We start from the raw sequence: 15856 nt of genomic DNA, 5'->3' as shown, positions 1-15856 counted from the left end.
CAGTGGTTGTCTCTGGGAGGGGAACTGGGAATCTAGGAGACAGGATGGGAGAAGACTTTTCTTTTTATATATCCTTTCATATGTTTTTATTAAAATTTTGACTGTGGAAATACATTCCATCCTCTTTCCAATGTGCATTTCTGAGGTGCTGAGACCAGAAAGTTCCAACTCCTTCCCAGACTCCCTTGAAGCTGGGGATCAAGAATAAGGTTCTGCCAATTGCATGTGCTTTCATGAGCTGTAAGAGTAAAAGATGGAAGTGGGTGAATACCATCTTCCTGCTGCTTTAGGCTGCGGTTGTTGACAAGCAAAGTCATGGGCGTTGAGAGGCAACTGTGGTGTAGGTGGTGACAGCTGAACACTTTGTTCTAGTGCCCAGTCGCCAGTTTCCTGGGTGCTGCCATGAAGTAGTCAGGGTGGTAAGTTACCTCCTGATCCTACGTGCTGATCCCTGGATCGAAGCTACATGTGCTGTTTTTGACTTCAATACCTTCAGTAGCAGCCTCCCAGCTACCTGAATTCCTGCTAAAGGCAGAGGCTGTAGCTCCCCTGGCAGGCGGGTATTGGAAAATTGCTGGAGCATTCTGGAAGTCGTGCCTAGAGACCCACCAGGAGTTCATTCCCCTCATCCTTCCAAAAGATTCTGTAAGCACTGCTTCTTATTATTCCATTCTGCTTAAAATACCTATTGTGGTTTCTATTTCCTGCAATGGAATTGAAATGGAATATTAAACATTTAAATAAAAATTAGAAATGAAAGTCATCACTAAAAAAAAAAAAATCAATTCTCAAAAAAGAGTAGTAGTGCCACCAAAGTTCTTGAGTAGTGTGCTACCAAAGATTCTTGGGCTTTATCTTTTTTAAAAACCCTTACTATCTTGGTAAATCAACTACTTAATGAGTACCTATTGGCTTAATAGATGAGGTAATTTAACAGTTACCTTGTCAGATTAGAAATAAATGTCTATATGAATATGTGAGAAGGTTTGTGTGTGTGTGTGTATAAAGAGACAAGACACAATTTGTGTTTCCAATAAAATCCTGGCAGTAGAAGACATATCCAAACATTTCTTGTTCTTCGTTTTTATTTAACTCAAAATAGCTAATAACAAAAACATTTAAAAAAAATCTCCAACACTTGACTATTCAGTCATTTTTGGTTGATGACACTTGATTATTTAGTTCTTGCTTATTTCCAGCATGTAGTAACACATCTATCATAAATAAATCTCTAAGAGTCTGCAGCAAGCTTTAAACCTGTATATTTAGATCCTAATCAACAACCATGATTTAATTATTAGTTTTATATCTAAATATTTTTCTCCCACACAGAAGCTTATTAACTAATAACCATAAATAGGCTAGCTATTAACTGGTTTTCAAGGAAATGTCCAAATATGGCACATATATACAGGCTGCATATATGCTTTTATCCTTTACTACTCAAAATCTGAATGTCTGTAAGATATACAGTGGAGTTACATCATAAACACATTTAATTTAATTCAGTACATGAGATCAGTGAAAAGGAAATGATAAGGAATAAGGAAAATAACAATCAATCTGGCAATTTATACCACCTATTCAATGAATGGATGCCCTCGAGTAAACCAAGATGAGTGTTGTCAATCTGGTGTTCCCTCAGTTATCTTGCAAGGCTAAGTATCATTCTAGTGTTCAAAGTTATGCGTTTTTTTCTACAAAATAGCCCCTAAACACCAACAACTTCAACGGAAGAAACAGTTACCTCTTCCAACACCGGAGGAAAAACTGGCTGTCGTGGATGGAGATTTCCAATATGGCACCATTCTAAAGGGCTTTCAAGGATAATCTGGAGACCCCATTTTATCTTATGTGCCGACATTAGAAGCTAACCCCTGGATATGACGCAGCTCCACTGTAATGTAAATTAAAATACCATGATTTTAAAAGTGCCCTAATTTTGTCAGTATAATTTCATTTCCAGTTTAGTGCCTTCCTCACATTTAGCACAGTGTGTTTCTGTGATGCTCTCCTGGTGCCAGCACTTCAGAATGTTATCCATCACTGGCTGAGAAAAATCTCATGATGAAAAGATTAGTGTGTCATAAAATCTGAACAAAAAAGCTACCAAAGTTGATCAGTCTCACTATGATTCGGGATAAGATTTTCAATTAGCAAATGGTGTGACTGAAGCAGAGAGTAACTGTTTTGCTACACTCGGAGCTCCCAAAGATCTTCTTTAGCTTTCTTTTCCTGGGTTTCTAAATTGGCAGCTACATTCTACTTCTTAAACACTTGGCCTTAACCTCAGCACCGCCCTGGTTCAGTTTCTATTTTTGAAAGCACCATTCTAATGGAAATGTCCCTGCTCTGAATTAAGCTGCGGCTGTGAATTTTACCACTAGCGAGAGCCATTATGTCATAGAGTTTAGGTTAATTTGGTAGGTATCGATTTCCTTGACTACGACTTCGAAACTTGCTTCAGCTTCTTCTAGCCATGGAGGATTTCTACCTGGGCTGTAGATGAGGGTAAAATATCCCATGGAGAACTCCTTCAATAACCACATTTGGAAAATCTGAAAAACAAAAGTAAAACTGCTTTTCTTATGTACATCAATAAAACATACGTGCATCTCGTAGAATGTAACAAGGTAAGGCCTAGGCATAACTCAGGGATCTGCATCACCATACAGTTTGCCCTTGTTTCGGATGTGCCATCAGTCATGCTGCTTCGGCCTCGAGCCACTTGAGTGTACCACGAGGCGCTGCAGGAATGCACGGCCAGATTTGTAGCTTATTGATTTAAGGGATGTTCTAATGGTTACTGCTGCTAGGCCCCAGCTCTTTATCTGAATGTTTTCTCCCAAGGAAGATGGATTACACTGGCAATTCAATTTCTAACAAAATCTCAATATACTTGAAGGAATTCCAAGATTTCTACTGGGAATACATACGTTGCTGCAGTTTTTCCGTTGTGGTTTACAGTGGCGTTTAGTCCAAGTTGTCTTGTGTATGCTTGTTCTATTATACTAGCTTCTAGAGAGCAGGAGGACAGGGGCCTGCCTTCCTAACGTAAAAGGGCCGATTCCTGACAAAAGCCACACCTGCCAAACTTGAAAAGATCAGCTACATTTTTATAGGAAATGCAAAGGAAATTCAGAGGTGTATGTTACGTTGTATCTCAGTTTAGTTATCACAGCAGGTAAAATAGGAACAGATAACTTGAACAGGAGAACCAATCTACCACATGGTTCAGAATTTTCATTTATAAACTTCAGTCTGCACATAATTATATCTAGGATTTAAATAAGTATAGTTATTATATAAGGAAATTAAGTGGCCCAATACTTTGAGCTTCCAAATAATATGTTCACTGATTGATTCAACCTCTACAGAGTACCTACTACATAAAACCACTTACAAGGGGATTGGACCTCATCAGGCTCTTGGAGGAGAGGGCTCAGGAGAGGGAGCTGACCAGGTGGAAAGTCTGTGGCAGGCGGGAGCCTGAGGCTAAGTGTAGCAAGAGGAGTGGCCGTAAGGGCAGGGGGGCAATTCAAGCCTGGTAAGAATGGACAGGAATTCTGGCTTTATCTGGAAAGCAATGAGAAGCTACTGAGGGATTTCAAGCAGAGTGAGACAGCAATGAATTGCTTTGAAAAGATGACTGTGGCTGCCATTCAGAGAGCGACTGGAGCGAGTTCAGAGTGGTGATGGATTCGATGGTACTAGTGAGGGATTTCATAACACTACCTACTTAGCAGGCTGCTGTAAAAATTGATGAATGAAACAAAGTGCTTGGACCTGAACTTGGCACATGGTAAGTACCAGCTATTATCACATACCAAGCACTGCCTAATTACTGGGAATGTAAGTAAGTAACAGTGTCTGCCATGGAACTTATATGCTAGTCAGGGAGACAAGTGAATAAACAAACAAAATGTGTTTTTAAAATATCTCCAATACGCAAGTACTCAATTACTTTTGGTTGATGACACTCACTTGATTTCTTAATGTTTGCTTTTACCCAACATGAAGTCACGTAATTTTTAATAAATCATATCTTTAAAAGTTTGCAGTGGACTTATACCTACATACTTAGATCCCGATCAAAAGCAATGACTCAGCTAAGTTAATTTTAATTCTAAACACGTTTCTCACACGCAGACGTGTATTGATACCAATAGCCATAAATGAAGCTGTTGATTAATTTTCAATAAAATGCTCAAATTAGACATATTACATGCATCAGCATATATGCATTTATCCTTTACCACTCAAAATATAAGAGTCTGCTTAAGGTTAGTGAAATTATATCATAAGCTTATTTAGTGTAAACATTTTGATTCAAATCAGTAAGTTCAGCAAAAAGGACAAAAAGGAAAATAACACAATACTTTGGGTAATTCTACAGCACTCTAATAGGTCAAGCAGTGGTTTAAAGGCAAGGAGAAAAAATAAAGCAGGGCACGGGGCCAGAGAGTGACAGGGGACGGGAAGGTGAAGGAGGACCACTGTGCAAAGATGCCATTTGAGTGAAGTGCTGTAGCAGCCAGCTGTGAGGGTGTCTGGAGGAAGAGCAGTCCCACAGAGGGAACAGAGCATGCCCAGGCCCTGTGCCCACTGTCCAACAAGCGCTAAGCATACGCTAGATGCTGGAGATTAAGAGGGTGAAGGCGACAGGAAGAGAGAGAGAGAGGAGGCAACACAATTTGTGATCATTGTTCTAAAGGAAGCAAATAGGGCGCTCTGAGAAAAGTGAATGGAATAGAGATATTTTATAATGAGGTCCACCAACTAGTAACTGATGAGATAATCAGAGGTCTTTTTTTTTTTTTTCTCATCTGTTACAGTTTACTCCACTCTAAACTGGATTTTGGCTTCATTACGTGTATCATTTGATATAATGTCTATCACTGCTTAAATTACTCAGAAAACTGCCCTTGCCTTTGCTTCCCTTTGAGAGGTGATGAGAAGGAATGTGATTTGGGAAAAGTTTTGTTGTTATTTTTGTTGGTTTTCATTTATTTTTATAAACATTTATTGTGAAGCTTAAAAAAAAAAGTAAGGGGGTGGAGGGGCTCTTGGAGGCTACTTGAAAGGAGAGCCAGCAAAGGCTCCCTGAAGCTGCACCTGAAAGAGGAGAGGGCCAACAATGTGTGAGGACAAGAGGGTTCGAGGAGGAGGAAACAGCAAGTGCCCTGCGGGGAAAGAGTTCAGCGCATCTGAGGCCCAGAAAGAACTGCAGTGTGACTGCACCAGAGTGTGTGAGGGGGTCCCGGCAGACACGTGGGCCAGGGCCAGCCCACGGGGGACCTTGTCAACCACGGTGAGAGTCTGCGGCTCACAGAGAGGGTTGGGATGGAAAAATAGTGTTGTGACTCAGCTGTATACTCAAGGCCATCAAGGCCACAGCAAGGAGACTGTTCCAAAGAAAGTAAAATGAGAAGAGCAGAGGGTCTAGGTCAGCCTTCAGGAGAGTTGCCAGAGCCTGGAAGAAAAGCAGAAAGGTGGGAAAGCCAAGGGGAGATGGTGTTTGAAGGAGGGGAAAGTGGTCACCAGTGGCTAAAGTTAATGAGAGGTCAAGGAGGAGGAATGACAAAAGTCCACGGAGTTTAGCCACCTTGCGGTCGCTGGGGACCTGAGCCAAAGTTATTTTGAATTCCCCAGAAAACTCAAAACGAAGGCCAAAAAGCATATGCTAAGAGAATAATGTTTTATTTTTAGCATTTTGTAAGAGGATAGTGTTTAACTGTCAGAATTTTAAAGACAGACACTCCTCTGATTTTTATGGGTGTCAGTGTATCTGTGAAGGTACTTCCAGATTCTGTACCTGGAACAGAAACCTCAACATTTTGTTAAGAGGCCTTATAACACGAACATGTGATGCAAGTAAAATTTATCTTTAAATTAAATGCTAAAGAGTTGCAAGAATGTATCACTAGTATAATACTTCTATGTCAATAGGAATCTGATTTATGAGATGGGCTCAGCCAAAGTTCCACGAAAGGAGATGTAGCGGCTGGCTCTCTCATACCTCGTCCCGTCCTTTACATCAAATTCATGATTGACCTTTACTCTCAAGGAGGAATCCCCTTTCTGTACAAGTTGTTCAGCTACATCAATATTCTACCAATGATCCATACTTCTTATTCTTTCTAACACCAGACATTCGCCCCTGAGGCTCTTTCCCAGAAAGTTCTTCCCGTTCTTCATGGTCAAGCCAAGTGCATAGCACATGCTGCTTAAGAAGCTGGATGAATCAGATTTAAGGATCATAAAATATCTGCCCTCTTCCAGAAAGCACCCTGGCTACTCCAGTCCACAGTGATCGTTCTACTCTCTACACTTTTATAGGAATTTCAGTCAAATGCTTAAAATATCTGAGTAGAAACAATACCTGGAGAAAGTACTTGTGGAACCATTTTTAAAAGCTAGTAAGAATACTTCATAAAACACTGCCCCATACAGAGTGAAGTAAGTCAGAAAGAGAAAAACAAATATCATATATTAACGCATATATGTGGAACCTAGAAAAATGGTACAGATGAACCGGTTTGCAGAGCAGAAATTGAGACGCAGATGTAGAGAACAAACGTATGGACACCAAGGGGGGAAAGCGGCGGTGGGTGGAGGTGGTGGTGTGATGAATTGGGAGATTGGGATTGACATGTATACACTGATGTGTATAAAATTGATGACTAATAAGAACCTGCTGTATTAAAAAAAAAAAGAAGTTCATTTGGTTGAAAAAAAAAAACCACTGCCCACTTAATCTAGACTAGGTTACATCATGAATATTTGTTAAATGTAACATCTTGTTAACATAATATCAACTAACACACCAGGCATATTTGTTACACATGGGAAGCAAATGTTAAAGAAAGGGGATTATTCCTGACTGAAGGGATTTTATAGAGAAAATACTACGAGACCATACTCGTGTGTGGTCGTATAGCAAAGGCAGCTTTCTTCTAGAATGGTCCCTCAACAGAGCGGGGCTGTGTCCTAGTCGGCCTTCTTTAAACTGATAGCTAAGTGGGTGATCTGAGCACACAAGCATCCCTGCCACAGAGAGCAGTCCCCTCTCTCTTGCTGGTGATAAGGTTTTATTGTCAGAATGTAGGAATGGTGTCCACAGATAATTTATCTATTGCTATTTAGCTGCTATGCTATTTAGTTACTCTCAGAAACAAAGGCTGAAAATTCACTACATGCAAAGAGCACAGAAGGAGAGATTAGGCAAAAAGGGATCCACCCACCAGACCTGTGAGACTGGGCAAATCAGGGACCTCCCTGAGCCCCAGTTTGCTCAGGAGCGAATGATGATACCTGCCCTGCCTATTTCATAAGGTTGTTAAGGAAATTAAATGAGCTAGTGTCTGAGAATGTACTCATGAAGAGCTGCGTATCAGAACACTTTGAGAGGGACTCTGAATAATTTAAATTTCTTGGCACAAAGAAAGGACTCGGGCTAAAATACCGAATTACATTTACGCTTAAATTAATTCATTATACTTAAAGATACAACTTTTAAAAATGTGTATCTGACTGTCAAAGATGCTGTAATCTAAATGGAAATGGAGATACGCATGCAATGTATATACACAGCTTTTGGAAAGAAGCATTTTAAAAAAGGAGCAGAACCTTGGATTCAAACCCTAGATAAAAACCAGCAGAGGCCAAAATAACACCACCTCCAAAATTAAGGACAATAAATACCTTTCCCTCTTATGACTCTAATTCAAAACAGCCTGGCAAGAGAGAAAGAAAAATTACATTTCCTCCTGAAAGGCCTGCCCCAATTAAAATTCTGAATGTCTCTTACACCAAGAGCACTGGTTTATTGGCAGATTATTAAGCCCTGGACCAATGTCACTCTGTTAGACCTGTATTAAAAACGTGGTTTATGTGGTGCAGGGTCAGATCAGTAAAGAGCTGTTAGCAGATGACAGGTTTGATTACCGCTGGCTGCAGGCAAGACGTATGGATCCCTGAGGAACAGCAGCACCGGCTGGTGGGACAGTTTGCTGGAAAGGTCAAGAACAGGCATGTCAGCACCAGGGGACGACGGTAAACAGAAAACACTACAAACTAGCTTTGAGGGGATCAAACTGCTGTGCGGGGACATCTCAAGGTTTATGTATCTAACGGTGGGGGTGAATAATAGCAAGCAGAGCTGGAGGAACAAACCAGCAGTGCGCTCATCTTCTAAACATGTCTTTGTGGAATTCGAAGCAGATATACAATTTATACCATAAATCACTGCTGCAAAGTGATTTTTTTTTAAATCTTGTAGTACGATTATTGATGAAATGTATTCTTATTACTTGTATGAAATAATGTAGGACTTTATTCCTCTAGCCTTAAATAGAATGGTTACTTCTGTGACTTCCCATCAAATATTTATCATCTTAAAATCAATTTTCTAGCAAAGGTTTTCAAGAAAATCTTGACTTGAAACAATTAGATGATGGTAATTAAATGTTTAACAAAACCTTAGTCCTATTCTTGGCTTGTATAACTCCTGACTGGTGTTTGTTCTTACCTTGACTCTTCAGATTCTGTCTCATCAAAAGATCTAAATTTTTTTTTTAAAAAAGGAAAGAAGACCATAAAAGTTGGGTCAGTATTTATGTCAACAAAGGAAGAAACAGCCAGTATTCTTAGAGCTCTGAATTGGGAGACATTTTGAAAAGAGACTTAGGTATCTTCACAGAGTCACAGTATCTTCACAGAGTCACAGCGTGTCTGATGCCTCATTCTAAGGAACCCTAAGGCTGCAATATTCTTGAATTTCAATTTTCCTGGAGATCACTCGGAAATCCTATGGTTTTGCTTTTGGACTTATATAACGGAGAAAAGATTTCACTCATTTCATTCCCACTATCTCTTCTTAAAAAATACACAACCACATATGAAGCCCAACCTCCCAGCGAATGCACCAAGTTGGAACAGGAAGCACTGACTAGGCATATGACTTGGCGCGTGCGGTGTACGATTCTTGTTCTGGGGTGACTGAAAAGTGGCCCCGAGTACACACTGCTGGCGAGGGAGCCGTGACAGGTGTTAGCCTCTCATCCAGCGGATGGCTGGGTTTTAACACAACTTTGGGTGTGGTTGGCTTGAACATCTTGTAGTTAGTGTGTGGGTCATTCAGGCAGGTCTGGAGGCAGCAAGAAAATGGATAGAACCCTCTCCCCAACTTGGATCTGCAGAGAGTTTGTGGTGACGTGGTTCTTTGTAAATAGATTTAACATGTAAGAGATGTTGCCGACTGCCTTCGGAGGCCAGATCAACACAGGTGCCCAGAGCTGGGCGACTGGCTTGTTTCAGAGTTAATTATTCAGAAGAACTTTTCCCAGTTGCTGCTGATATCAGATGTCTGGTTTCTTGGTAGAGAGGGATTAGCATCTGCAGCCCCCCATTTAGAAGTTCCTGAGGGAGAGGCAGCAGGACAGTGGGGAAAGAGCTTACGCCAAAGGCCTGGGCTCTGCCAGCTACAAGGCAAGAGATCTTAGGAAAGGCACTTTATTCCTGTGTCTCAGTTCGCTCAACTCTAAAATGAAGCGAGTTGGATAAAATCACTTCTAAGATCATTTACAGCTTTAAAATTATATGAATAAATGTGCCAAGGGGATATAGACTTTGCACAAGTATTCACAAATAAACATTAGTCTCTAAACAAGCTATCTAGATTTATAATTCCCATCATGTAACATCATTCCATATAAAAGTATAATTTAAAAAGTCAATTCTTCAAGTTTAAACCTGAATTAATGAGTGTTGGTCGCTTGGCCACAAGACTCAGGAGCAATTCCTTTGCCTACAAGCAGGGGGCGAGCGAGTGCTGTCCCAAGCCAAAGGAATGGGTGTGGCCAGGTCGGCCCTCCGCACCACCCGTGTTATTTGTTAGGCCAATAAGTGATTGAAAAGTAACTTAAGATACATGTCCAAAAGGTAAACAACTCTTACCCACAGCTCTCTGCCTTTGGTAGAGAGGGCAAATGTCGCACATTTAGGAAATCAAGGAACAGTTTGGGAAGTTCTTCATTTTCTAGAATGACAGCCTGTGAAAGCAGAAAACAATTAGAAAGTGAAGTCTGCTAGGCAATCAATCAAATAAACTATTTTGAAAAGTCATAATCATCCATCAAAGTTCTTACCAGCATTATTACCCAAAAGCAAAATTACCCATCTCACCCACCAAGAATTTAGGCCAACACACACGTTATTCAGTGTCAGCAAATGCTCCATTTTATCTATTCTTTCACCCAAGCAGCATTTACGGAGCATCTACTATATATACTTCAGATGCTGACGGGGGGCAAGACAGCCAGGCACCAGGTAGACACAGTTCCTGCCTTCATGGAGGTTCTAATCCAGAATTAGTATTTTAAAAACCTGGGAACATCAATAATACTGCTAAGATAGTTACATCAAGTTTTCCTTATTTAGTGTAAAGTGATCTGAAATTGTGTGTGTGTGTGTGTGTGTGTGTGTGTGTGTGTGTCTACCTACAAGAAACCACTACTGTTCAGGAAATACTATACATGGCTTTTTTAACTGGAAGATTTAGTCAAGATCCTTCAGCTAACATCTGTTTCAGCAATAGGATCAACTGACATTTATTGCTATTTGGACAGCTCCACTTAAAGGGTCAGTAACAGTTTTGCCACTAAGTGTAAATCAGTGTATATGATGAAAAAAAAAAATCTATAGAGTTCTGCCATTTAGGGAGCTCTGCTAAATAGCTGCCATAATGGCATAACCATGTCAGTTCTCAGATATCCAAATTATGCAATTTCAAGGAGAAATCTAATAGAGAACTATAAGAGTGCATTTTCATATATATTTATATTTGAAAGAGTCTGCCAGAGAAATGATTGCATATTTGCTCCCCCCCCCCCTTTTTTTTACAAAGACCATGGGAAAAGCATCAGACATTGGGCAATAATCTCTAAAATTAATGTAACTATTCTTAATGGTCATTTTTATAATTTACCATGACTTTTTTTCCCCCCCAGTAAGTACATATTGTTTAAAAAACAATTAGAATTGATAGACATATATACACTACCAAATGTAAAATAGATAGCTATTGGGAAGCAGCCACATAGCACAGGGAGATCAGCAAGGTGCTTTGTGACCAGCTAGAAGGGTGGGATAGGGAGGGTGGGAGGGAGGGAGACGCAAGAGGGAAGAGATATGGGGATATAGGTATATGTATAACTGATTCACTTTGTTATAAAGCAGAAACTAACACACCATTGTAAAGCAATTATACTCCAATAAAAATGTTTAAAAAAAACCAAAGAAAAACAAAAAAAAACCCAATGAGAATTGATGCTGAAATGTCATTCACACAGCTGATCAGGAACAGCTATGCAAGGTGATGCAAAAGATACATAACACATGAAAAAGGTCAAATTGTGTGTTTCTTGTATACACATAATTCTATATAATGTATTGTTTTTAGCCATAATTTACTTCTGGAGCTGCCCCATTTCTCACCATGTTTTGGAATTCTGTTACCCAGTTCAGGACATATAAATGGAATAAGCTACTACAGAGATCACCAGTGCTAGCACACTGACCTCTGTACTACACTAGTGCTCAACTGTCCTGCTGTTCAGGCCCTGGAGAGGGGTAATCTGGAGATCCAGCCTTGTCTGGGGCTCTTACTATTCCTTACATGGTCATTGTACCCACTGAAGTTTAAGAAATAAAAAAGAGGAAAATAAAGATATTTGGGGGTAATACTTTATTCATTAAACAAATATTTACGGAGCACCTATTATGTTAGGCACTGGGATATGGCAGTGAATACTACAGGTCAATAGAATGTGGGCTGGTGGAGAAAATTAGTGATAGACAAGTAAACACACACATAAGTTAAACTTGCCTTAGAATACAGTGACACAGAATCTGCACTCTCTAAATGCCTTCGCATCCATCCCTCATCTTTCTAAAATGTTTACTTTTTTCTTGATTATAAAGTAGAAAAATGAAAAATTCATAAAATGGAGAGGAAAAAAAACCCCTATCTAGGGGCATTCTTCCATTACTATTTCTGTTTCTTTCCCTCAATTCATTTGGCTTTCCTCTAAATTTTTATCTATCCGAGAATATTTTTGGAGTGCCCAGAAGGTCATTATTTCAGTGCCCAAAATCAAAGGTTCTAGGAACCATGATACATATGAAGTTCCAAGGAATTTTTTTTGCCATAGTACAAGTTGCAATGATTATTGGCTTGTACTTGTAGATATCTATTTAAGAGGATAATACCTATTTGAATAATAAAGCTTAATGTTGTAACAAATACAGAGCTGTTCACCCTGGCAATAGTTTTAATTACGTGAACAAGTGGTAGCTTTCAGATTAAAAAAAAACAGGGGAGGGGGTAACCATTATTATCTCCACCCCCATCTTTTTTTTTTTTTTTTTTTGTGACCACCCCCATCTTTTAAAATAAATTAAATCAATAACAAGTGTGGGACACTTTTAATGACCTGAACTACTTAATTTCCAGGATCTTTAGACATGTCATCCATCACTGCAGTATGGAGGAAGACATCTCTTGAGTGTTCGGGGGGGTTACTTTCGTTTTATTAATGCAAGATTTAGGGAATTTTAACAAGGTGAATTGTTTATTTGCCTTGACAGATTGGCTTACAATGCACTGACTACATCTACAGCGTGATCATTAATGACAAAAGACAAGCAAAAAGCTGTTTACACTGCAACACCGGGATGGGAATTAATCCGGCTCAGCCTCCCCAGAGTACTCCAAATAGATGATCATGTTGTTTTAGGTCAGATATACTAGAAAAAAAGAATATCGAAAACTTCAAAATTTTGTGAGCATTTTTGTTAAATGTTCACTGAATATTCTCAAATAATATTTTCTAGAAAACAATGACCAATGTGGATTTCAGGATTTACAGTTGTAAGAAAGCAGCACTGGCGCGGGGAGGGTGTTAGTCAAGCTTTCGGTTTTGCGGAGGGAATGTCTCCTAAACTGTGCTAAGAAGGCTTGTAAGAAAATAATTAATACTTAAGCCCAGAGACAGAGTACAATAGAGTAGAATTTACCTAATTTAATACATATGTATAAGTGAAATGACTGTCATTAGTTAGTACAGAGATGCAACAGAGAAAATGTATTAGGTCAACCAAATCTTTTGGTTCAGAAACACATGACCACATTCCATGAGTGACCCATCAGTGAAGTGGGGCCTCACAACTGTTTCATTTAAATCCTCTTCAGTTTCTTGAAAAGCTTCTGCTCAAGAAGAACCACTCCTTCTTGACGCTGCACCCTGGGCCATCCCACATGCTTGGGACACCAGTCTGGTCTAAATCACCGGACCTATTCACTAGATAAGCTTTTGATTAAAAAAAAAAAAAAAAAAAAAAAAAAATATATATATATATATATATATAAACATTTTAAATATCAAATAATATTTCCCTGTTGTTTTAGCTTGCTTATCTTTATTTTTGATTTATCTTCAATGGTAAATTGAATGGTCATTTTCATTCTTTACAGAGGCAAGTGGTGTAGCGGGAATATGTAGCTTTAGAGCAAGACCTGGGTTTGAGTATCTCCTCTGTCTACCTTAAAGGTCATCGTGAGGATTAGGTGATGTCTCCAAGAGTCTCTGGCATGCAATTAGCATTCGATAAATGTTAATTCTGTTTCCTTTGAATTTTTTTGTTGTATCAATTCTCAAGCATCTATTTTATTGGTTTTGGAGGTTTGGATTATTGTCTATCTAACAAACAGAGCTTCTTAGTCCTCTACGATTCATGGATCCCTTTGAAAATGATGAAAGCTGAGAATCTTGCTTGCTGAAAAATACATACATATATATAATTGTGCTGCCAGTGGTAGGGGGTCCAGTAGGCCCCTGACAGACCAGCCAAAGATGCCTGCTTGTAGCTCTGATGTGGCAGCAACGCCGCTGGGCACACTTTTCACCTGGCCTGGAGCCTGAAGCACTGCTGGGCCCGTGCTGGATGCCAGCTCCCCAAAGGACACGCTAGCCTTCTTGTTTCAGTTTTCTACCTCTTTGTCAATTAGAACCCCGCTGGAGTGTGTGCTGCCTTGCTATTAGAATTCATGAGCGCTTTCAGCTTTAGGCTGTGGCTGAAAATATTGTCTGGCCGTGTCTGGTGAAGGATTTTTTTCTGAAAGCCCAAAATCTACTGCTGTACCGGATTTAGAAAGCAGTTCATATTTATGGCTTCTACGTCTTCTAAATATAACTCTAGAATTCAATAAGCTGTGGTGTTGAAGGTTCCCAAAGTTAGCAAAAAAGGAGGGGAAGTAAGATTTAAACTCTATTTCTACAGAGTACAGCTGATGAAGCACTAGTAAGCCACAACTGTTATGAGATGGGCATTTTGAACCACTGGGCAGTGATAGGTCCCAGGCCTGGTGCTTTCTAACTGATTAACTAATTACTCTGATGGTAGAGTCCTGACACTGCATGCAAGTTGGAATGCATGGCTGGGTAGCTAATTTACACAGAAAAACGTCAGAATTCAAAATGAGCATAACAAGTTGGAGAAAAAGTTGGAAATAATCCCATTAAATCTTACAGGTTAAAGTACTGAGTCAAATACTGTAAGAGGCAGAATTAATTAATCTCCGGATGCAAGTTGGAGAGTAGGTCACAAGTGCTGTTGGTCACAAGTGGTAGGTCAGCAAGAAAGTCCTGCTTCCACAAAGGTGTAAAAGGAGCTGAGCAACCCTCTCACTCCACTAAATGCAATATTATTTAATCCCCAAGGAAAGGGAAATAAGAATAAACTCAGGAAGAGCTAGAGGCAAGCAATGAAAATGACTAAAAGATTAAAATAGTGTCCATATGAAGAGGTCACTCAACAGTGGGTACCAAGCATGGAATGAGGTGGTGGAGGACCAAGGAGATAATGTGGTCTTTAAGTTAACTAACCATTCTGTTAAGGAAGGTGGCAGTTTCCAAAGCTGCTGGAACAAGAAGAAACTACTGTCCAAACCAGCAGAGAAGGACTCTATCTCTGGCTGAAGCCTGTGCCATAAAGCTAGGAAAAGTGGCACAGGCATGGGAAGAGTAGGAATCATAAGAGCTTCTAAATATCTGGGTTCTGAACATCTTTTAGTTGCTCTTTCATACACATGCAGACTGGAGATGCTACAGAATTAACAGAAAACCACAGTAATTTCCGGCCAATTTACCACTTAGGAAGTACACAGGCTAAAAATCAGGTTGTTATTAAGATGCACAAAGGAAATGGGGCTAAATCAAAGAACTGTAACAAGTGTGTGATATATTATGTAATAGACTTTGCTAAGACGATATCCAACTCTGATAAATATTAAAATGGGCAATTGAGTGTACCTTGTAAGAAGAAAAAAATAATTATTATTCTTTACAACCATGTTACTCAGTTACAGAAGAATAAATAACTTTCCTTATTATAGACCAGAAATATCACTCTAAAAAAAGAATGGAAAAAAAACTCTATGAAAATATTTACTAAAAAATTGCCTAAAGGGAGCAGAAAAACAATAGCATTGGTAGCAGCACCCTCCTCCAGCTCAATGTTTACTCCAGGAGAAATGTCTCTTTTATTGAAAAGGTGCAATTATCATCATGTAACACAAATCACAAAATCCCGATTTTTCTACACTATCAGCTTTATAAAATCATGTTCCCAAAGGATACCATTGATTAGTTGCACATGTTCTTTCTGTGACATCCCAAATACTTAATTGTCAGTTATCTTTTCTTCTTCAGTAAGTAAAATGTAGTCACAAAATTACAGAGGGACCTGTTCTGCCTTAACCTTCGCTAGATGCCATCATGCAGTGGAAAACACTGGT

The 15856-nt window shown here is 39.5% G+C and overlaps 1 protein-coding gene across 2 annotated transcripts in view; it reads right to left on the bottom strand.

The window, feature by feature from the left end:
• Positions 1–1067: 1067 nt before the first annotated feature.
• SNX24 (sorting nexin 24) overlaps positions 1068–15856 on the bottom strand; it is a 163192-nt gene continuing 148403 nt past the window's right edge. For both annotated transcript variants that reach the window (XM_059916951.1, XM_059916950.1), the window contains 4 exons: positions 9958–10052; positions 8531–8563; positions 7948–8012; positions 1068–2558 (listed from right to left, as the gene is read on the bottom strand). In XM_059916951.1, coding sequence (XP_059772934.1) covers positions 2491–2558; positions 7948–8012; positions 8531–8563; positions 9958–10052 — 261 coding nt within the window. In that variant the 3' untranslated portion in view covers positions 1068–2490. The remainder of the gene's footprint in view (positions 2559–7947; positions 8013–8530; positions 8564–9957; positions 10053–15856) is intronic.

The sequence above is a fragment of the Balaenoptera ricei genome, chromosome 3, assembly GCF_028023285.1.
Source record: "Balaenoptera ricei isolate mBalRic1 chromosome 3, mBalRic1.hap2, whole genome shotgun sequence".
NCBI lineage: Eukaryota > Metazoa > Chordata > Mammalia > Artiodactyla > Balaenopteridae > Balaenoptera > Balaenoptera ricei.
This window is presented reverse-complemented; position numbering and strand designations above follow the sequence as displayed.